Source organism: Sminthopsis crassicaudata, chromosome 5, assembly GCF_048593235.1.
Source record: "Sminthopsis crassicaudata isolate SCR6 chromosome 5, ASM4859323v1, whole genome shotgun sequence".
Classification (NCBI taxonomy): domain Eukaryota; kingdom Metazoa; phylum Chordata; class Mammalia; order Dasyuromorphia; family Dasyuridae; genus Sminthopsis; species Sminthopsis crassicaudata.
The window spans coordinates 236,108,083-236,132,586 of record NC_133621.1 but is presented as its reverse complement, the minus strand read 5'-3'; the positions used below and the strand labels follow the sequence as shown (position 1 = coordinate 236,132,586).

Sequence of the window (24,504 nt, the reverse complement as noted above, 5' to 3'; positions counted from 1 at the left end):
CTGTGAGGTTATAGAGAGAACGCTTTCAACCCAGGGAATTAGCATCCCAGCTCCTTTCTTCAAGTACCATAGAACATTTTCCCCAAATCCCCGCTTTTGTCTCCTCAGAGGGGTGGGGGTTGTGTCTGGGGCACTGGCAATGTATACAGTGAAAGGGGTAATGAAGTAGCCTAGAGTGCAAGACCCAGAGTGTTTGAAAGGAGTCAGGCACCAGGTAGAGAGAATTACAGGTGGGGGAGGGTCCCAGTCAGAGACATTCCTCTTAATAGGCTCCTTAGAGATACTGGAGGGGGACAGGAGACGGGGAACTTACTTTGCAGAGGAAAGCATACCCCTTTGGTGCACAGATAAATACCTGAGGTCAGATTTTGCAGTAGACTCCTGGTTGCTCGGCCCCATGGATGAGTATAGTCACAAAGCATTCCATCAATTGGAATGTTAGTTTTCAGGAGGTTATGGAGAAGCTTTAAGGAAGGAGCTATAGAAGCATTGTGAAGGATCTTGCCAGGATAATCCCAGAATGTGTTCCCCACAGTTACTTTCTGGGGAGGTGCATGATCATAGGGACACCTGACCTGTGACCCTTCTTTGCAGCTGGTGCAAATTGCCAAGGTGAAATTGCGGCAGGCCTGAGAAAGATCATAATCGCTTGCACCCACAGTATTGGTGGTATACAGGTCAGTGTCCCCACATCAGGGATGTAAACATGGCCATTATGGGAAATAGTGACATCCACTATCTCTATAGTATGGTGATATGTTGATTCGAGATCCTTCCCAGCCAGGAAGCAAGGGACAATCGGGTCAGAGTAGTTCCCTTGAGGGTTAGCTAATACAAAGGGGGTGGCATCCAAGGAGGAGATAGTGGCACGAAGGAATGGGACCTTTGCAAAGAATGCATTAGGCCGCATCTGTGGGCCACCCTGGGGGTGGTGACAGCACACCCACCAATCCTGGACACCCCCATCCTCCCACAGAGTCCCCTAGTCTGACCAGGAAGTCGTCACCCTACTGGAGAGGGCCCACAGAGTAAGACCAGGAAAGCTGGAGAGAGAGCATCAGGAGTAGAGTCCTCATGATGAGGAGGGAAGAAGTTTATCAACGTTCCTTTTATCAACCTTCCTTCTCCAGAGATTTTTCAGGATTCTTGCAAAAGAGAAACTTCAGATCCTCTTTGGGCTCACAGGAGTACTCTGGGGTATCTGAAGGAGAGGTAACAGAAGCAGCATTTTTAATTCCAGAAATATGAGTCCAGGAAGAGTGGAGATGATAAGAAATGTTAAGTGCCTTGGCTACCTCTTAGGTTACCTGAGAAATGAAAAACCAGCCTGTTATCACTCTGTAAAGAGCTGGGCAAGCCAAAACATGGTATGATCTCTTTCAGCAAGCACTTAGATACTTCTTGAGCCTTCTCAGTTCTGGAAGGAAAAGCTTCTACCCAGTTAGAGAATGTGTCAACAAACACCAGAAGCAACTTGAAACCTCTAAAGTAAGGGGGGGAGGGGGGCATATGTGTGAAATCAAGTTGCCAATCCTCATCAGGGACTGGCTTCGGGAGGGATGGGAGCTTAACAGCTCCCTCAGGATTCACCTTGGCACAAATTGGGCAGGCCTGGAAGACCTGTTTGATTGTTTCTCCCTGCTTGTGGCCAGTGAAAACGAATTTCACTAGGGAATGGAGAGTATTTCTCCCCAGGCGCATGGCCTGATGGAGACCAGAGATCAGTTTCCACTGACTTGCCTCTGGGATTAACAGGTGGCTTGAGGGCGTTTGAAACCAACCAGAGGAAGAAAGGATGTACCACCTTGCAGAAGAAGGGCTTTTCCTGTGTGCTATAAGAAGGAACAAAAGACTCAGGCAGCTGGGCAATTAAAGGTGTCACAGTCAATGGTGAAAGGGCAGCAGCTTTAGCAGCTGAATCTGCAAGCCTGTTCCCTTTAGCTTGAAGTGAGTCTCCCTTCTGGTGCCCTTTACAGAATATGACCGAGACCTCTCTAGGTTCACAAACAGTTTGCAACAGATGCAGGATTTCTCCGACATGTTTAATTGGAGAATTCGTCACTGTCAACAAGCCTCTTTCTTTCCAAATAGCTCCATGAGCATGCAAAATATGAAAAGCATATTTGGAGTCAGTGTAGATGTTGACTCTCATCCTCTCCCCCAATTCTAAAGCCCTGGTTAGGGCTATGAGCTCAGCCTTCTGAGCAGAAGTCCCAGCCTCAAGTGTGATATGAAGAGATACCACTGAATACCCTGCTTTTCTCTCCCCATTTCCATGTGTAAACCACTCCCCATCTGGGTTCTCAAGTGGGGGGGTCCTTCAAGTCAGAACTTCTGGAATAGATAGAATCTATAACTTCCTTGCAATTATGGACAATCTTTCCTGGTTGAGAGATGTCAGGAAGAAGCGTGACAGACTCAGAGAGTTAGGTCAGAGTATCTAGCAGGAGGGCCTGGTACCTAGTCAGCCTCCCACTCGAGAGTCACTGATGCCCTTTGGCTGCTAGAATGCTTTGGACTCTGTGAGGGGTTAGAACCTCTAATGGCTGACGCAAGGTCAGTTGGAGGCTCCCTCAATTAAAAGGGCTACTGCAGCCTTTGCTCTGAGACAGTAAGGCCATCCTAGGGAAACTGAGTCTAGCTTCTTTGAGAAATAAGCCACCGGCCTGGGATTAGGTCCTAGAGGCTGGGTAAGGACTCCCAAAGCCTGTCCACACCTCTCATCCACATACAGGGTGAAAGATTTCTGTAAGTCAGGGAGGGCAAGGGCAGGGACAGAGGTCAGTTTGGCTTTCAGGGTTTTAAAAGCCTTGACCTGATCAGGTCCCCATTAAACAGGTAGTTTATCGGGACCTTGAATAGAATCATAGAGGGGTTTGGCAATAATTCCAAAATTGGGAACACAGCTGCTTCTTAGAGGAGGGTCTGGGAGCCTTAAAATAACAGAGGTTCTGTTTCCTCTCCACAGTTAGAGAGCGAGAGGTAGGGGTGAGATTGTGGCCCAAATATTTGATAGACTGGCAAGCAATGTGGGCCTTTGGTAGGGAGGCCCTGTAGTTGCCTCTTGAGGCTAGAAAATTTAAGGTCTTTATGGCTGCTGTCAGAGACTCCTCTCTAGTAGGTCTGCAGAGAAAAATATCATCCACATATTGGATTAGGCTGCTGCCATGCAGCTCAAGGTCTCTCAAATCTTTAGCTAATGCTTGCCCAAACAGGTGTGGACTGTCTCAAAAGCTTTGAGGCAGAACAGTCCAGGTTAACTGGTGGGGGAGTTCCCCTGGCATAGCCTATTCAAATGCAAAGAGAAACCTCCAGCCTTATGCAAAGGTATGCAGAAAAAGGCATCTTTAAGGGCCAGGGTAGAAAACCATTGTTTATTCCCAGGAAATCTGCGTGAAAATCGTATATGAATTGGGCACTATGGGATGGATTGGAATGACCACTTCATTAATCGCCCTGAGATCCTGCACCATGTGGTATTCTCCATTTGCCTTCCTAACAGAAAGAAACAGAGTATTGCAGGGAGACTGGCAGGGAATCAGAAGTTTAAATTTAAGGAACTTTTTAATCAGAGGTTGTAACCCTATTCTGTCTTCCTGTTTAATTGGATATTAGCGCCTACGAGGAAATACACTAGGATCCCACAGCTTTTTGAGAGCTGGAGTGGCATGCGTGGTTCTTCCAGGGATGCCTTGATCTCACACAGAGGAGTCTATGTCCCCCCAGATTTCATAGGGAATGTGGGAGAGTCTGGAAAGGAGCACAAAGAGATTATTTGGAGGTTTGAGCAGAGAGAATTGGGCTCCCAGATTCACTATTAAGTCTCTCCCCATTAACGGGGTGGGACAGGAAATGATAATTAAAAATGAATGTGGAAACAATAGGTCCCCAAACCAGCAAGGCAGGGGGAGAGTTTCCAAGCAGTTCCGATGTCTCCTGTCAATTCCCATCACCCAAATTCCCAAAGGGGGGAGGGGGCGCGAGTGGGACCCAAATGGGCAAGCAGAACAGAAAGAGAGGCCTGTATAAAAGAGAAACAAGATGGGCATGTCCAAAATGACCCTGGTTTCAGCAGCGGTGATGGAGCAGAGGGAGCCATAGTCGAACCCAGGGCCCTGTCAGTCCAGGTCTTGAGAGGCCCAGAGGGCCAGACTGAAGGCGGTGGCCCTCCCCTTCCCTGGGCAGTCACTCTTCCAGTGTCCTTCCTGTTTGCATCTAGGGCAAGGACAATTTCAGAGGGCAATTCCTCACCCAGTAACCATGCCTTTTGCACATAAAGCACGAGCCCTGGGGCTCCTTGGAAATAGCAGCAGCCAGAATCTGGGCCTGCTCTTTGTTCTTTGCTCTGGCCTTTCGATCCTTCTCTCAGTTCCTATTATTGAATATCCCAAAGGCGACTTCCAATAACTGAGTCATGGGAGTCTGGGGCCCCAGAGCCAATTTCTGTAGCTTCTGTCTTATATCTGGGGAAGACTGATTGATAAAATGCATGCCAATGACAGTGGTCTCCTCTGTAGAAGTGGGATCCAGATTAGTATATTTCCTCATGGCCTCTACAAGCTTATTGTAATTCAGCTGCTTTTTAATCCCTTTTTTCATGCCTTCAATGAGGCGGGTTAGGAGATGATCCCTCTTCCCTCTGTCCCTGCTCCCCTCCTGATAGTTCCACCCGGAGTCTGAGACAGGCACAGTTATGGCCCCTGCTTGATATCTACCAGTGGAGGAAGCAGCCATGTCATCCCCAAACTTCTAGGCCAGGTCCCAGATCCTCCTTTTCTCCTCTATGGTACAACAAGAGGAGATAATGATATTAATATCTCCCCAGGACAGAACGTACTGGAGGGTAATGCCTTTAAACCCCTCGATATACTTGGTGGGATCCTCAGAGTATCTCCTTAATTTGGGAGAGATCTAACATGGAGAAGGGCATCTGCACTCTAAGATTTCTGCCCTCCCCCAGGGTTGGCCACTTCCCTCAAGGGGCAGAGTTTAGAGAGGATAACCAAATCAGAGTCCTGAGCAGCAGTATGGCTGAATCAGGCTCGTGGGGAGGAGTAAGAGAAGGATAGAGGCTTAAGGGCAGAGTGGCCTCAGAAGGAAGCAGGAGGGGACGGGATGAGGAGAAGGAAGAGCTGTTTCTTGTCCAAGAAGGACTAAGCAGTGGGGTAATCCCAGAGTCTGACTCTGGGGGAGAGGGGAGTTGGATAGGTGGGATCCAAGGTCCCCTTTCTGATAAGGGGGCAGCACTGGAGGTGATTTGGGAGTGTCCTGCTGAGGGCTGTAGAGTGGGGGCAGATGCTCCTTGCACCCCCAAAGGAGTGGGAAAGAGGGTATCATTCAGGTGATCAGTGTCTATCTGCAATTCCCCCACAGTAAATTTAACTGGCAACATTCTGCAATTTAGCATTAATTTAGGATCCTGAGACAGACCCATGAAGGCCTGAACATAGGGAATCTCCGTCAATCTACCCTGTCTCCTGCAAAATAAATCCAGTTCCCAATAGTAGTGAAATTGATTAAGCCATTAATTGGCTGTGCCTTTGGGTTGTCTAACTTATATTGTGGCTAGACAGTATTGCAAAAATAGATTAGCTTTTTTGATTTTAAGTCTCTCAAGCCGAATTTGTCCCTATTTTTTAAGAGACAGCCTCTATTCTTTAGGAATAGAAGAAGGAAGCTGACCCATCCTGCCACAAGCCCCAAGCTTTCCAGTTCTATAGCTCTCATCTGCTTTAGGCATCCTCAGAGAGACAGAAAGATGTAACAAAAGCTCTCCTCAATAAGAGGGCTATTTATCATCCCACAAAAGTTTGTCTGTCCAAGCGTCCTCAGAGAGACAAATCTGCCCCAGTGCAAGGCTCCAGACAGCTCCAAGTGTGTGCCCTGAGAAAGTCAAAAGGGTGGTCTTTTTTCTACCCAGTGATGGAAGATGCCTGTGGAGCATTCTAGCCATTCAGATATCATCCAATGTTTTTGCTGCATAAGATAATGTATTATCATCATGTCACTTTTTGAGGAAATTGTTATCCTTCTAGTTATTCAGATTCTCAAATTGAGTCCTCTTTTATGTTTTCCTGTCCCTCATTTCTCTGTTTAATTAGTTGGCAGATCATGTGGCTTTCCCAAGATCACACAAGTGTGTGGCAGTGGTAGAATATGAATCCAGGTCATTCATCTGGCTTAAAATTCATTCTTTCCATTTTAACATAATTTGACATCTATGCTCTGAAACGAAAGATAATTTAATATGTCTTCAATGTGATTGTTCCTCACACATATTGTAGAGGGCAGGAACTCTGAAAAGGTATACTTAAGGCTCAGTAGGATTGATTTAATCCTACAAGATATTAACTCCATAGAATTGATGAGATAATTATTGGCTTATACTCAGTATGATCAATTGATTTAATTGAAATAGGGTATTTAAGAGGTCAAAGTCAGACTGAAGTCAGAACAGAGACTGAGATGTGCAGACTGCTGACTGACTGGCTGACTGACACTGCTGGTGCAGACTGGGAGACTATAGGAGACAATAAAGACTTTGGACTTTATTCCTGGCTTTTCTCCTGGTGATTATTCTGCTGAGACCAAGGCTATTCCCAAGAAGGCCCAAAGCTAGCCAGAACATTACATATAGTCCTTATATTTACTTTGAAGTCCTTTCATATGAAAGCCAAACACCTCCAATTTAAAGACCTATAAAATCTGTTAGATGAGCCTTCAGAGATCATTTGATTTTAAATAGAAATTCGTTCCATAATATATCTGATAAATGTACATTCACTCTCCACAGACCTTTCCCAATTCAGAATTTACTCTTCCTAAAGTGGTTTATGCAATTGTGGGGTGTGATCCAATTGTTAAAAAGCTTTTCCTTATATAAAACTTAAATCTTCAACTCTGAAGCCCAGGAGAGCAAGTAAAAAAAAAAATTCCTTTGATCTTTAAAACTTCTATAGGCTCAGGATCCTCAATTTCTCCAAGTAGATGATTTATAGTCCCTTTATTATCCTTGTTCTCCTCCATCCCTAAGTCTCCACACAAATGTACACTAGTTACACTCCAGTTTTTAAGTGTAATGTCAGAGAAACTGAGGCAAGACAAAGATGAGATGTGTAATATTTTAATAGTGGAGAACTGGGGCTAGCAAAGCCAACTGGCTGGATGGGACTCTTGTCTCAAAGCATCCAGCACCCAGCAATTCCAGAAATTTTTATAGGGTTCCAGCTATCAGGGGAAATAAGGCAAGGGGGAGGGGACAGAGCACTAGATAAGTGGAAATTCTAGGAAAGGACCATCAATTCTGATTAAGTTGGGGGTCAAAAACAGGAGACAGGAAGTCTGAGCCAAAAAGAGAGAGTACTACACAGGCCTTTGAGATAAGCCATCTGAGTTTTATGACTCTTTGGAATGTAAGAGTGGCCAGAGCTTTGAGGCCTCAATTTTCTCAGTCCCAATGGGGCAAGGAAATCAGGGGTGGCCACCAGGGAAACTGAGGCAGAACAATTCAGGGAAACTGAAGTATTACAATTGTTATTCTTCCTAAAATATATCAATCACATCTGATAATAATAATCTAGATAACATCTGACCAAGACAGAATATAGTAAGTGCTAAATTTGTTAAATTGTTTTTGAGCAAGCCTCTTTAAAATAAAAAGACCTTTTTGCTTTCCTTAATCTTTTTCACAAACCTTAATTTCTAGTTCAAAGAGGCTTAGAGAGAACTTAAAAAGAAGCCTAGATTTTTATGCTGGAATTTTTATTCTTCATACTAGCCATATGAGTGAACTTGGATAAACTATAAGCAAGACAGTGAGCCCAGGACATTTCCCTGAGCCATTAAAGCTTAAAGTAGTATGCGTTGTCCCCTGGCATATGCAGATACTATACTTCTTGGTCCTTTTCTGTCCCATCTCCCTTTACATCTACAGTATGGCTTCCCTTAACCATCACCCATATGAGTACATAGAACATGAGGTCACTGCCAGTAAAAACACTGGGCTCCATGTATACCAATCTTCCCCCCCCCCACTGAATCCATATCCATGTACAACTACCCCCAAAAGTCTTATCACAATAATATCTCTCTCCCTAGGACTCTGTAGCATGTAAGTCTTCATTAGATCATTTTGCTAAAATATGGAAGTGAAAAGACTGTTTCTGGGGTAAATTATCTAGAGGAGGAATTATCCACACTCATTGCTTCTTTTCCACAAAACCTACCTTTGGACTATTTTGTTGTTTCCTAACACTTTGTCACAAGGAAATAAGAGATCCAAGGAGTTGAAGCTTCAATTATTCCATCATGCCATTCTTGGGAAAAGCTCCAATAAGAATCAAAAAACATGTTTCAAATGAATATTTAGAATGAATTTATTAGATTAACTGACTTGCAGTAATGCTTCCTGTGTGTCTAGACATCTCTCTTATTATTTGATTGTCCTTTGTCATATACTGGAAAGAGCACTGGCTAGTGGCAGTCACTAGAATACCTCTAAAATCCCTTCTAGTTTGAAAACTAAGATCTTATGATAACTAAATGTGGATTATGTTATAAGCTAGAACTCTGAACTTGAAACATAGGATTCTTACAAGGTACTAAGTCAGTGGAGACAATAGTTATCTAATTTAGCATGGTTCAGTTATGATTGATTTAATCCTACAAGGAGATGTTAAAGGCCAGGACTTGAAACAAGGTACTAAGTGGAATTGAGGAGACAATGGTTAAATCTAGTTTAGCATTGATTTAATCCTACAACAAATAATGGCTTCCTAATGATATAATAATTTGTTTGTACTCAATATGGAGCATATAAGGAGAAACTCTCAAGGCTAGAAAAGACAAGCGCACTAGAAGCTCTCAGAGGCTGAGGCAGATTCATTCCATTGTCCATCTCTGTGGTGGCTGGAGGCTGAAGGCTGGAGCACAAACCCTTGGACTCAGACAGATTCATCCCATCTCACATTGCCTTGGTGACAGGTTCTCCTCCTTCCCTTCTCCACTGAAACCAAGGCTCTGGAAGGCTTCCAGAAAACTAGCTGAGCCCCAGGTGAAGGAGATGGGACTTTGAATGAGACAGTAAAGGATTTGGACTTTAACACCTGGCTACTCATATGGTAATTTAGTGAACTGAAAGACAGGCTGCCTCCAGAGACCCCAAGAAAACCTCAATAGAGAACATTACATTTTAAAAGAGAATATTACAGAATTAAATGTAAGTAGTCTTGGGTCCTGGTTCTCAAAGGGTAAATAACCTTCTCCCTAAATATCAACACAGAGATCAGTTAAGATTCTGTTAACCAAGATTTCTGAGGACTAAGTGGTAAAGGAGAATGGTTTTCTCAGTACTCCCAGAACTCAATTGGTTTTTGGCAATGTGTGACCCTAATGCCAATGATATGCATTTATTCTTTTGCCTAAGGTGAAGAAAATATCCTAGAGTAACGTTGGAATGGCCCACTGAACCTAAATTGGAATTGGCCACTTGCTTTTATTTGTAGTTTCTTAATCATGAATCAGTGCTGGAGACTTGTCCTTGGGCACATATTTTTTATCAGCTCAGAAAAATTAAATTATATCCCTGAGAAGCAAATTAATATTTTATCGCATCTCTTTAAACTTATGAGGGGTTTTAAAAAAAGGTTCCTCAAACCAATCTCAAAAATAACATTACATAGAAACTTTTTCTAAGCATTTTCCCTCATTGTCTTATCTGAACCTTACAACATTCTCATAATGTATTTACGGTAGGATAGAGACAAGGACTGGATCTGTGGATTCATTAAGATTAGGAATTTCCAGATGAGGAACTTTCTCCTTCTACAACTTTAAGAGTTCTTGGAAACTTAAATTCTTAGAGCTTTCTAGAACACTGAAAGAATAAATGAGTAGTCCAGAATCAGAAAGACATGTGTAGCCAAAGCAAGATTTAAACCTCCAATCTTTCGCAATCGCCTCCTTGAGATATTTATCATTATCCCAATCTTGTACATTTACAAGATTGGGTGAGACCTGTACTTCTGGTACTTCTGAGATGTTGTCACAGAGATTTATGAAGCTACTATTACAATCAAATCTTCCACATCTCTTCAAATACCCATTTTGGAGATTTTTAAGTTTGCAGCACAGGAAACTGCACTTGAGTGACTTGCTAAGGTCATTATGATGGAACTAAGTCTAGCACTCATGTCTGTTACTCATGCTATCATTTCTTCATATTCTCCTCTTTTTTTTTTTTTCCCTTGCCTAGACCCCCTAATTCAACTAGCACAGAAAAACCAGATCTGCATTCACGCAGACTCATAAGCTTGGTAATATGATATATCAGGCTAAATATGTGTTTTGGCTGAACTATGCTGTTAAAGCATGCAGCTTGCTGTGCTGAACTCTCTCCACCACATCTTCCTAATTGGTATGGACCACCTACAACAGGTTGACCATTAGCTATCACCAGTTTACTTCCATAGGGACTATTTCACAAAGTAAGAACTTATGTAAAAACAGTGCAATGAGATAGCCACAAAAGAAAAGTATTTTTAACCTCACCTTTGATCTTGGCTACACACTAAGGAAAAAACAAAACTAAAAAGACAAAAACAAACAAAATACCCTGGCAGAGAGATCTCAAATTACTGCTTATGCAAGATGTTTTTGAAGAAGAGTTAAAAACAGAATCATATTTTTTATGTGTTTGATTTTGGATTTTACAGTCTCTGATTCATAGAGAGTTCTTAAAGTTATTTACTCTTACATTTTGGATAGATTCCAAAAGTCATTGTATAAGCTTGCAAAAACAAAAAACAAAACAAAACAAAACAAAAAACCACTAATGTTATTCTACTATATTTGTAGAGCATACATAAACAATTTTTTGGCTCCTATGTACAGAGACTAAAAGATTCTTAGTGGGGGGGTGAGGGGTAAGGAGGAGGAGAGAAAGACCTCTCTGGTATCTCTGCCAAGATCACATCTTAGTTAAGGCCAGTATTAATTGACTGTAGAAGCTGCATGCTCTGGGATGTATGCTCTTTGGATCAAACCAGGAGGGGGGGGGAGCGGGAGGGCACCAGGGGACCCACATAAGGGCCTCGGCTCATTGCGAAGCTAGTGAGGCCCATCAGGCTCTCCCCACCCCCTCTGCTGCTTCTACAGCGGCCCCGTCCCAGGACGCCCTGTCCCTGAGAGAAGGTTCCAGCTGTGGCCCGGGCGGTCCCGGCATCAGGGGAGCCCCCCCCCACTCACCTGGAACTGGTAGAGGGGGTAGCTCCCGTACAGGTACTCGAACTTCCCGTTGACCTTCAGCGTGTAGTCCTCGGGCCGCTCCATGGCCAACTGCCGGAACACGGTGACCCTCTTCTTGAGGGCGCAGGCCATCAGGGCCAGGGGAAAGTCGGTGGGGGACACCTGGAAGGTGAAGCTTTCCTGGGGAGGAGGGGGGAGTCAGCGCCCGCCAGTTGCTCTTGGCATTGCATAGTTCCTAGTTGACTGCAAACATTTCTGGTATTTGGGATAAAATATATCCTTGTGATGGGAAGTGAAGGGGAAAAGCAATTTAAAACACTTCTCTGATCACCTCTGGATAATAATCTGAATAATAATTAGTACAAAAAAATAAATGACTTCACAATAGAATGTTACTTTGTTAGCATGTTTCTTTTGAATATTCTGGATGGTTACCTGATGGTTACCTAGTTACCTATAAAACTGAGAATCTGACAGTTCTGCAATGTGGTCACAGAGATTCATAAAATTATTACAAATTTGGAGATTTTTATGTGTGCAGCACAGAAACCTAAAACCTAGCCTAAGTAGAACTTTCAATAGCATATAACATATAGCAATAGCAAGAGAACTTTCACATGCCATGAACATACTAGGTTCATGATACATAGGGCAGTTATCTTAATGATTGCCTCCAAAATCATTTAGTTTAATGTTTATTGCTTGAAAAATGTGTATAGGTCTCTCTTAATAGAAATATTAAATTGCATAGTTTAAGATCTAATATGATTTCTCTTGGAAAAGAAGTCCTATCAAAGAACAAAATAATTTCTCCAAATTGTGAAAAGGGTACACTTTACCACTACCTATATATGTTTATTCTTTGATCTGGGGATACTAGTCTCCTGGATAATTCCTTAAACTAACTGGCTCCCTCCTTCAAGTCTAGGCTAAAATCCCATCTTCTACAGAGGAATGCCAATGTTGAGTATTTCCTATTTATCCCATACATACTGTGTGCACGTATCTATTTGCATATTGACTACTCAGTAAGATTCAGAGATCCTTGAGAATAAGGAATGTCTTTTGCCCTTCTTTAAATACCCAGTGCTTATGCCCAGTGCCAGCAGAGTCTGGCACAGAGTAACAACTTACTAAATGCTTACTGATTGATCACATGAAATTCTTAAATATTCACACCCCCAACCTTAAAAGTTTTGCTACTATCAGTATTGTTAACAACAAACTAGGCAACAGCATATATCAGGAATTGCGTCCAGCAGCGACATAACCCAAAAGACCAAAAAGGGGTTGAATTCTTAGGTATTCTGCTATTTTCTGATATCTTCATTATTGTATATGAAATAATGGGCTCCTAAAATCTGTACTCCTAGCATCTAAATTTTCAAAAAGCAAGCTAAATGAATTAAAGGTGGTGATATAGCTATTTATAATATCCATAGCTTATCTAGTACCCTTCGCAGAACTAGATAAATCAAACCCAAAATTAAGTCAGAAGTCAAGGAAGTGAATAGAATTTTAGATATGATAGATATCTGGAAAGAACTGAAAGAGTGACTGGTACAGTAGTTATCATTTGAAACAACTCAGGTATATATGGCTAGGATAGCTAACAAGGGGAAAATAACCAAAGTTCACAAGAAATAATAAAAGATAACATTTATACAGTTTTTTTTTTAAATTTTGATTATCCAAAAGTCTTATGCTAGTTTTTAAATTCTTAAAAATTTAAACTGCTAAGATTTTGAGAACAATTTTAAAGTTTGCAAAGCATTTTAGTTAATCAACTAGCATTATTAAGCATCTATACTAAATGTTGGGAATACAAAAAAAGGCAAAAACCAAAATTTCAATAAAAGTCTGTTAAGGAGTTTACAGTTAGAGAGTAGTCCCAAAGGGAAGGCACTAAGATTAGATTAGATTGGGAAAGGCTTCCTTCAAAAGGTGAAACTTTAGCTGAGAAGGAACCAGGGAAGCCAACAGGTGAAGATGAGGAAGGAGAACATTCCAAGTACTAGGAGTATTACGTTAGAGAAATAGCAAAGAGATCCATAGCACTAGACTGTATAGGACATAGCAAGGAATAAAATGTAAGATTAAGGTAGTAAAAGGTCATTATGACAAAGGGATTTAATAGCTAAAAATTTTCAATTTGATCTTGGAGGTAAGAGTCTCATTGGAGTTTGACTAGAAGGATTGTTATGATCAGATTGATTTGACAGCTGAGCAGATTTTATGTACTCCAGCAAACTGCTAAGGCTGAAAGGTTAGCTTGTCCAAAGTCATACAGCTGGTAATTGCCTGAGGTAATTCAATCTTAGATTCTCCTATTCCTAAATACAGAGCTTTCTCAACTATGCCACAAGTTGCTTCCCTGGTCTAAAAGTTTTTCCTAGAACTGACATGTTCAAAAGTTATCTCGCTACTTTCCCTTCACTTTTTCACCATATTACCTGAACTCCAGCCATCAATCTCAGATACCACCCACTCACTCTCTCCAAAAGCAACTTTGGACCTAGACACCCTAAAATTGTGCCCTGATAGATTCCCATCTCATCTTGATCATTACATTAAAAGTATCTCCCCACCCCGCCAAAAAAAAAAAAAAATCTAAAGCTTCAGGAAGTTGTCATCTTCAAACCTTATCACACTTGCTACTTAAGCTTTTAGTTATAGTACATTAAAATGTTACAGTGGCAAGAGTAGAGGCAATCCAGAATAGATTTACAAGGTTCTATTTTTTTTTCTTAAATTTCATGACTAGGAACATATGGCTGTCACGATAGATCATAATGATCCATTATCTGCCACTGTGCTGTCATTTTAATAACTCCTAATATCTCAAGCCAATTTTCTTTCTAATCTTAATCTACAACTGCCTCTAAAAACTCAACTTATTACCTATTATCACCACTACCTACACTACTCTTTCATCCCAATTACTGTCAAAGGCAACACTGTCCTCTCTCAACCAGGCTCACAATTGTAGATGTCCAAAAAGTTGCCAATTCCCAATTCAAAATCCTTTGTAGATACTCTTGCATATGTTCCCTTCTCCTCTTAGTGCCTTAATGACTTAGTGGAAACCCTCAATCCCTCAGATTTAGACTATGGCAACATATATCCCAAAGAAAAGGACCCACATATGCAAATAATGTAGCAGCTCTTTTTGTGTGGTAGCAAAGAAATGGAAAATGAGTAGATGCCCACCAATTGGGGAATGTCATATATGGAGGAAGTAAACTAATATTGTTCTACAAAAACCACCACCTGCATCCAAGACGACAACGATGGAGACTTGAATGTAAATCAACACATGCTATATTCACTTTTTCCTGTGGTTTTTTCCCTTTTGTTCAAATTTTTCAACATGATTCATAAATATGTATTTTTAAAAATATAGAGATAATAGATTACATAATAACCAGGAAAAAAAAACGTAAAGACGAAAACCAAACACCATTTGGCTTTTATTGTCCTTCAGACTAAATCCTTTCTACTTTTCCATTCTTTTTAATCTTTACTCCTCTCCATGCATGTCCAGTGACAGTAGCCATCTTACAACAGTAAGATAGTCTCTTGATTGTGGAATTGCCCTTGGCAAAAAAGACTTCCCAAAGTCTCCATCTTCTTTGAGTGTCAGCTAAAATCCCATCGAGTGCAAAAACTTTCAACCCCTCTTCATTCCAGTATCTTCTATTTCTTTATCTTGTACTTTGTACATACACACCCTCCACCTCCATTAGATTGTGAGTTCCTTGAATAGGCTTTCTGCTTTTCTTTGTATTTTGTGTTCAGCAAAGTACTTAATATAATTTTAATTTAATCAATTAGCTTGGAAAAAATTAAACCTGGAATCGTTTTATACAGAAGCTCAATGACAGTCTTCCAAAAACCTGCTTTTTTTTTTTTTTTAAACTTTTAAGCTCTCAATGTCATAGTCGAAAGTGTTTCTTCATTTGCTTATCCAATAAAATGACTTGAGGGGCTGGTTTACAAAAATCATTCAAATCGGATACTAACCCTAAAATACGTAGGAAATGCTCTTTTTTCTTCACTGCTTTTTTTTTTTTAATCAAATATCATGTGGTTAAAGTTGTAAATATACTTATCAGATAATTTCAAAAACGATTCCAGGAAGGTGTGCATCAGTAATCTAATAGGAATTTTTGAAGTTACTACTTCAAATTTTATAATCATGCCGAGTTCAAGCTAAGATCAATTATCAGGCAATTCATAAATCATCTTTATGCATATCTTTTCCCCCTATAAACTTCAAATTCTCAAACTGAGCCTACACCAACATTCTAGATGATGCATTCTTCATGATTTGAGTAATTTGACAACACTTGACAAGAGTCAATTTATCTGTTTTGGAGTACTGTGGCTGAGAGATGTTTTTACTTAAGTAGAGTATGAGTAGTTTATACTCATAAGTATAAACTTTTATTTAGTTCTATTATTTTCAAAAAGTCTTCCTAGAATCTTAAACATCCAATTCAAGATTTAGGGTCTGAATTAAACTAACAAAATTTAAATTGCATGGTCGTTCTCAATTTGGCATAGTGGGAAAAGCCACTTTTTTTAATTTTATTTTTTATTTGGAGTTCATAAAATCTGAATTAAAACAATTCACTCTGCCATTTAGTATGTGAGAATTGCAGAGTTATGAGTTAGGAGTTAAACTTCTTTTCAAATCTTTTAATTATTCTCATATAACATGAACCCAATGAAGTAAATTTTAAGAAAATGCTTCTCCTATAACTGAGAACACTGAAAGAACACTGGAAGTAACAAGACCTTGGCTCTGCTTTTCTAGTCAGTTCTGTCATTTAATAACCATTTAATAATCTCAATGATGAAACAAATGATACTTTTGAGATCCTACCTCAAATGAAATATACAAATGAACTTCTAAAGTATTTCATCTATGGGAGGAATGTTCAAGAGTAAATTATGTGATTTTATGGTTAATGTTATGAAAGATATAGTCTTTTCTAAAATGTGTAAAGTGAATAGATAATAAAGACAGAAAGTTTGTTTTAAAGTTAACTTATATTCAAAATATTTTGTATAAACAATTACAATACTACAGAGTAGTATTTTAATACAAAGCAGTTCAAATATTAACTTCTTTAAACTGTTAAACTTTATTATAAATTAAAATTTCTTTACAAAAAAAATTGCACATAATAATTGACCACTCTTGGGTTCTGATGCACTGGCATTTGTGATCGTTTCTTTATCTTCAAGTTAAACAGTCTCAGCAACGAGTCCAGAACGCAGAAGGGCAGTGAACAGCCCTCTTAGAGCCTTCAAGTGCACTAGCAGACTTGTGGCCATGGCAGTTACACTTTCCTTAAGATGGACTGCTTTTGTTTTATATCCTGTAATGAAGAATCTCAAAAGGTTTAAAAAGGAAAAAAATAATAATAATAAAAAATAATTAAAAAAATTATGGACTGTTTGGTTTTTACTGTAAACACAGCCCCAGGAACTAATCTCAAATATGGATCTCTCAGGCATCAGAGAGTGTCAAGTGAATCAGGAAACAGCACAACGTAGGGGGAGAAAAGTAAAATAAAAATAATAAAACAAAATAAAAATAAATGTCAGTCACTTTGATGAACTATACTTACGTACATGATGTTATGAGAATCTGGAAGGGCCTAGAAGCAGGCCAAACAGGAAGTCCATTTATCCAACTGAAGAAGGTCATGTTCATTGCTTCTGGTTTCAAGGACAGGAGATTGTAGGGAACTTGATATGATCAACAATGCTTGTCTGTCTTATACAGACCTTAGCCAGGGATCAGCCTAATCTTGAAGAATCATTCAAATGATTTTGGCAATTATTAATAGGACTTAAGGACTGACTGCACGCAGTGTTCAGTGATTCTTGCTTTCTGTTTTGTAAATGTTTAAATTTAAGAGCTCATTTAGGCTGACTCCAATCTCTTGGCACTTGGAAACTAGTTTTCTCAGGTTATCAGTTTTACCTCCTCCTGATGCTTCAAACAAGAGTTGCTGTAAGAGACAGGGAAGTAGAAAACTAAGATTTAGCTAAAACCTGAGCATTACCACATCAATGGATATGGCACATGCAGAAAATTTTTAGGAAACTTCAAGTTGAAATGAAAGGTGAAAACATTACATCTTTCCACAGTGTTGCACACAGAGGTAACTTCTGAAAGGCTCTCTGATATAAATGGTGGACCTGAAAGAAAAAAAAAATCCTTCAAAAAGGCTTATTTAAACAAAAGCTATTTAATGAATAACAAGCTTTACTCATTCAATAAATTATTGTGATCAAAAGCAACCTTAAACATGTTATAGTCTAATATAAGAAACATAACAGCTGCTTAAATTTGGGCACTAAACTATTTTGGGCTAAAAATTTGGGTATAAACATGAGCTGCAAGCTTGAATACTTAAGTCAATTACCTAATACAAATGATCAACTTACCTCTCTCTGTCCTTTTAGAAAGCTCTCTGCAGCAATGGCTCTGAGAAAAAAGGAATATAGAAAAGGAAGAAAATTATATATCTCTGAACATAATTAACATGCCATTTGACTGGCAGAATAGTGACTGTGGGATCAGAGTACAAAACTTCCTGAAAGTAACAGGCTATACTTCCAATGAGGATAACCTATAGTGAAGAAAAAAAAAAATCCAACAATTTTTATCAACTTAACAAGTAGACAACATTCCAATTTTTGATTATAAACAACGTTGATGAAAAAGATTGATTTACTATTTAATAATTGAAAACTACTTTAACCTGTAGAGGAACAGGGAAGAAAAGGAAAATAAAGCTACTACAAAGAAATACAAACATAAAAAAGGCACTTGAAAAATTGTTTAATAGTGCCTAGATTACTTTATAAATGTTTTCTTCAAGGAAAACAAAGCATTTCTTCTTGGTATCCAGGAAAAGGAAAAAAAGGATGTTGGATTTCAAATTTACCTGTATGATGCAAATCTTAAAAACAAAAGTAATAACTATGAAAACATGTATATGACTGTTGCATTACATTTTCCAGATGGCCAGGCATGTTGGGATATTATATGTAAACATCTTGGCTTGTAGTTTCAGAATCTGAACATTGCTTTCCTCCCATTCTTGCTGGAGTAGCCTGTAAAGTACATTCAGGAAAATGAACAGATCATTGCAACCAATGAAAATCCAAATATGAAGAAAATCATGTTGAACAAAAGTGCCGTATCTAGTTAATTCGTGTCCACCAGGGAAAATAGTAGGAAAGATACCAACTGAGAAAGCCAACTTCTATAAAATCTTTGCTACCTGGAAATATTTGCTTTTCACAAACATAAAGAGCAAATAAGATAATAAGCAGTTAATAATAACAAATTATAAAAATTAACAAAAAGTTAGCTGTTATATAAAAACCAAGATTCATTTTTTCCTACTGTAATACATAAGTCTTTCATAAACTTTCCCTGAAAAATGAAGCTTCTGAAGAGAACTATTCTGCCAACTTATTGCTATTTTCTTCCTGCATCTTGCATTAAACTGAGAATGAGATATGTCCAATTTAGTGCTCCTTAAAAGAAGACGTAAAGGTTCCTGATATAATTTTTTAAGCTGAGGTGTCTTCTTCCCTCAAACAAATTTACAAATATGAACACAAAAAAGGGAAAAGTTTGCCAGCAAGAATCAATTATTCAATTACTTAATACTTTGAAAAGCTTTAGCTGTAATATAAAACAAAGAAAGTTGCCCAATTCCTTGCTTATTTATTTCATAAAACTGGCTTTTAGATCAGTCTTAGATTGCTCCCTTTACTTTTGAACCTATTTAGTACTAACCACAAAAAAATTACTGGCTCTATTATTCTTAAATCTTACTTGTTTCTGTTTTTACCAGTTCCCATGTTCATGTTAACTGAAATTGACACTTAAAAAAAAAAAAAAAAAAAAAAAAAGATAAGCAAATATACTGGATATACACCTAGGCATCCTAAATTTCATCCACAACACCTGTGATCAGAGGATTAGCTTGAAGGACCTTAAAGGTCCTAAAAGAGAATGATCCAAGCCCTGAGTTGCCTGAAATTACTAGGCCCAATAACTACAAAGACTCAAAATACTGGAGCTCAGACAGGATTCTTTCCATTGCTTAACACTACTGCTCACTAGAATTATCATACACCTTAGGGAAAATTTCTTGGATAATGGGGGCAACAACATTACATTACATTAGAACCTAAATGTCCAGGGCAGCTTTTTTGAATTGAGAGTTCAGAATCTTGGTGCTGGAGTGGGGAAGTGGAATCACTTTTGTGGTCACAAGATGTTAACTCTACTGGACAAAATATGTTAAACTGTGTAAAAATTCTCTAAAAACAACATGCTCAAGGAGGTTTTTTTGGTTTTTTTTTATTTATTTATTTATTTTGAGGCTGAGGTTAAGTGACTTGCCTAGGGTCACACAGCTAGGAAGTGTTAAGTGTCTGAGACCACATTTGAACTCAGGTCCTCCTGATTTCAGGACTGGTGCTCTATCCACTGCACCACCTAGCTGCCCCTGTTTTTTTTTGTTTGTTTGTTTTTAAATAAGCTGGTTCTATACAGAAAACTTTTATAATTGCTGCCTTTCCCATGTCATCTAGAACATCGCATCAGATGGCTAATGTAAGCTAATTTCAATATTAATCTAAAAGCATATTTTGGAGGTTTGGGAAGATAAAATTTCCTGGAGAAAAAAACTACATTGAGTTCCAAGTAAAAAAAAAAAAAAACAAAAACAAAACATTTCTATATTGTCTAACACTTTTATTTGTGCTAGTAAGGATAACATTAATGATTTCTTTATTAAATCTCAAATTGCAGATAGCAATGAGAAAGTCTGAAAACCAGACTTTGCCAAAAATGTCTTTTTAAAATGGGTAATGACCACTTAAAAAAAAAATTCACATACTGTTTCTTACCTCAGTGCAAGTCCAGGATTGGTTGGCATATTTGAGCAAAATCGTTCCAAGATTTTGGAATGCTGGGACTTTGGAACACAACTCAAATAAAAGAAAATAACCTACAAAATATGAAGACAGGAAAATGAACACAACTAAAACAAACTAAAACATAACTAAGACAAAATGATATTCATAAAATACATGCATAAATTATGAAATACGAGTATGAACTAGCTATTACTTCTAATTATTTTCAAATATGTCAAATTATGAAAACCATGTACAAAATCTATCTTCACTTATTATGAAATCTCAAATCAAATCTTAAAAAGTCAGTCCTTGTCTAAAAACAAGTATTTATACTACTGTATGAAATGTACTTCTTACAGAGAAGAATAATGTCTCATTGTTTCTTAATATTCTAATTAGTTTCAAGATAAATTTGGATAAATCATGACATCAGTGCTATGATAGTAAAAAAAAAAAAAAAAAAAATCATAACAATTAAACAGGACTTCAGAACCCACTCCATACAAGAAATATGACTATGATTAAAATCAATTTTCAAATTATGCATCACTGGGGCAGATGAAAAATATATAAATTTTAATATATTAGGACTACGCTAAAGTGTGAAGGGGCAGGTCGATTCTCCGAAAGCCCCCATAGCTGTGAATCATAACACACTTGAAGGAATTGCAAATCAGCCCTTACTGACTCAGATGTTGCTTGTAAATTGGGAATGAAATAAATTGGAAGCAAGAGGGAAGAGGAGAGAGGTCAGAGTATGCAACTGCCTCTCTGTCTCTTTGTACTGCTCTCATATGGCCCTTCATCTATTATGCCGATCAGCAGGTGGCTCCAGTAACACCATGAGCAGCCACTAGCAGGTTGCTCCCATAACAAGATCTTGTTCATGAAATGCCAGTGTTAAAAAGGTTTAATATTTGTAAGTGGCTTATAAACCCTGGGATAAAAAGTACAAAGCAGAGACCTTGAGTCTCCTAACAACATTACTGTCAACTGAGAAGCTCACAATTTTGCAGTATGCCATTATTTAGGCTTAAAATGATATAAATAATAACATGATCCTGAACTAGATAGATGAGTAATTTTCTATTTTATCTGAAAAGGTGCTGATACTTTCCTGATTATGTATTCCAAAACTATATTCATAATATCATAATTTTAATCAAAACAAAAGCAGCTATATTTAATTTTAATTTTAGTTACTTTGTTCTTTTGAGCCATTTAATTTCTAATTTAATCAGTTTCCTATCTCAGTAAGTCAAAGTCAATTAAGTAAAATACTTCTGGTACAAAATAATTTTTGAACTGTCTTAATCTAGTTTCCATTTTTTTCCCTTTTAAGGAAAAAAAAATCTGTTTTTTTTATGTGACTGAAAACAAGTTTTATTCTAATAAAGTTTTAAAACATAGCTTACACCATTAAGAAATACCAATTGCTAACCAAGCAAAAAAATCTTAAAGCATATAAGCATAATCAAAATTTTAAATGAAATTAGGATCATACATTTTTTTAAAGGAAGAAAAAACTAAATAAATATCTTACCCTATTATGAAACTCATAATTGGTCCAGTAATCAGCAGTACTAAATGGTATTGGGTATCGGGTAGGAACTGTCACTAAACATCTGTTCACTAAGTCAGTAAAAATTTTGAATTCTTGGATTTTATTTTTGGATCCAAGAGCTCTAGTGTTCGCAAAGATAAGATAACTGTGCAGGGAAAAAAGAAAGAAACTTTTAAAATTCTACGACTTATAAATGCTGAATGTAAATATACATTTATTTTGAAAATTACACATTAAGAACACATTACACTTACTCCATCCAGATGTTCTGTACCATATTAGAATGCATTACTGCCCCTAGAGCTGCTTCATATGCATCCACTGTTTCTTCAATATTTTTCTGAAGAGACTGACACAAGCTATTATGACAGTAAAGAAAAATATTACATCTCTACATATCACTTCTTAATTTGTGTAACTGTATTAAAGTGAAAGAAAGGAAGACTTTATATTAGACAGACATTACTACAGAAAAATCTTCCATTTGGTCTTATAACTATTATTTGCTAAATGATCCATCTCAAACTATCTATTTAAAAAGTAAAATAAACACTTTATTTTACTTCCAAAGTCCTTCACTTTAATTTCTCATAATGGTAATTTAATAAATGTTGAATGCATGCCTGGTATGTAATACATCTTTCTCCTCACTAGATAATGCCTCACCAGTAGATCAGCCACAAAAACGGGACTTGATGGGTTAACATCTCATCATCAAAATTTCCTTTACACAAAGGTGATGCAAAGTCAAATGGTCCAGGAACATTCAAAAGATATCTGAAAACAAGAATTTATACTACTGTTTGAAATAGTTTCTTACAGAGAAGAATAGTTTCTCAGTGTGTTTCTTACTAATGCTTTAATTAGTTTCAACTAAGGTGAAGTTGGATAAATCAGTACTATGATTAAAAAAAAAAAAAATACTTCAGAACTAGAACCAACTGCATGCAAGAAATATGACTATGATAAACTTCCAAATTATGAAATGGAGAAGATAAAAAAAAATACATAAATTTTAATACATTATACAACATATATACATTAAAAATAAAAAACATTGTTGGGGAAACATGAACTGCTATAAAAAATGAGCTAAAACCAACATTTCACACATCATAAGTGAATTTCAATTGGGTCAATGATCTAAATTTAAAAAAAATTAAAAGTTGAATTCAATTGTCAAAAAACTTATTATTATAGATAACAAAAATTATCAGAATCAAAAGATAGGATTTGATGAACTTTATGCAACAAAAAGAAATATTGACACTTTTTGAGGGAAAAATATTTGTACCACTTTTGAGATAGATAAAATCCTGACACTGAAAAATATTTTCATATAATTTGAACAGGCATTTCAAGTGACCAAAATAGAAATTGCTCCAACTCACTATTCACAGAACTACAAAGTAACATACATTTAAGATAATATCTTTTAAAACTGTAAAGATTGTGTCAAGACTGTCAATTTTTAAAATGCACTTATATACATGAATAATAAGAAAAAGATTCAGAATATGCAAACTATGGCGACATCAAAACAAGAGCAATAAAACTTTATAAATATTCTTTAATCATGAAAACTGTTCTAAAATATGAATCATCCTTGTCCTGTGGTTGTTGGGGGAAAAAAATAATAAAATTATTAGTATGAGTTCTTTATAAACTTCAATATACAATTTAATGAAGGATTACTATCAAATATCCAGTTATAGAGAAACATAACAACTATAAAGATGAATTTTTCTATGTGGCTCCTGGATTTAATTTTACAGTAATAAGTAATAAATATTGCCTTGCATTCGTTTATTATTTATTAAGCTTCATTAATATTTTGCATATATATAATATATGCACACACACAAATACACATACAACTTATTCAAATTTTCCTGCAAATATTGCCTTAATTTCCTGATTCCACACACATTTCATCCACATTTCCTGATTCATATTTTTCATAAGCTCTTCCATGGGCTGAATCCAGTTTTGAATACCCTCCTTTGGTTAGCATTGCATTCTACACATCTAGAAAAGTTATTGACTGAATTCAACATCTAATCCATTTGCTCATATTTCCTTTCCACTTCTAGTGATTCGATTCTTGAATTCATAAAACTATCTAAATAGAGCAGAAATCTTCCTGCAAGTTTTGATGCATGTTCTATTCTATGAAGACACAAAGGATATCTAGCCCTTCATCTATCTGAAGGCCTTTCTAATATGTGGGAAAAGAAAACTGCGAGGAAGGCAGGTTTCTTACTTCCCCCCAAGCTAAATTTTCTCTTTCTCCAACTCAAATATGACATTAAGTCCACTGATAAAATTATCTTACTACTCCACAATTATTCCTGATATGGCCTGACAGCCATGCAAAGTACAAATATCCACTTCTTTTACTGAGGTTGCTAAAGGGACATGGAGGAAAATCATATTTTCATAATATTATGATTTATTAAAAACATCATTAAAATATCATATATATCCTCCAATTATATACTAATTATGATATTGGGAAAATTACTTAATCTCTATCTGCTTCAGTTTCTTCAAATATAAAACAGGGAACATTATATAACCTCATTTCATTTGTGAGCATCAAGTGAGATATTATGCTTAGCAAAGTAGCTGGCTACTTTACAACTTTATACCATATACTAGAAGATGTAAAATGAATGCTAAATTAGTGCTTATTCCCTTTTTCTCATCCCCTTCTTGTTGTTGCAAGATAT

At 37.5% G+C, this 24,504-nt stretch overlaps 1 protein-coding gene across 2 annotated transcripts in view; it reads right to left on the bottom strand.

Moving 5' to 3' along the window:
* Positions 1 to 16,375: 16,375 nt before the first annotated feature.
* ZFC3H1 (zinc finger C3H1-type containing) overlaps positions 16,376 to 24,504 on the bottom strand; it is a 53,565-nt gene continuing 45,436 nt past the window's right edge. For both annotated transcript variants that reach the window (XM_074270531.1, XM_074270532.1), the window contains exons 28-35: positions 22,439 to 22,549; positions 22,027 to 22,131; positions 21,752 to 21,917; positions 20,197 to 20,297; positions 18,280 to 18,381; positions 17,710 to 17,749; positions 17,398 to 17,460; positions 16,376 to 17,270 (exon numbers count right to left, since the gene is read on the bottom strand). In XM_074270531.1, coding sequence (XP_074126632.1) covers positions 17,133 to 17,270; positions 17,398 to 17,460; positions 17,710 to 17,749; positions 18,280 to 18,381; positions 20,197 to 20,297; positions 21,752 to 21,917; positions 22,027 to 22,131; positions 22,439 to 22,549 — 826 coding nt within the window. In that variant the 3' untranslated portion in view covers positions 16,376 to 17,132. The remainder of the gene's footprint in view (positions 17,271 to 17,397; positions 17,461 to 17,709; positions 17,750 to 18,279; positions 18,382 to 20,196; positions 20,298 to 21,751; positions 21,918 to 22,026; positions 22,132 to 22,438; positions 22,550 to 24,504) is intronic.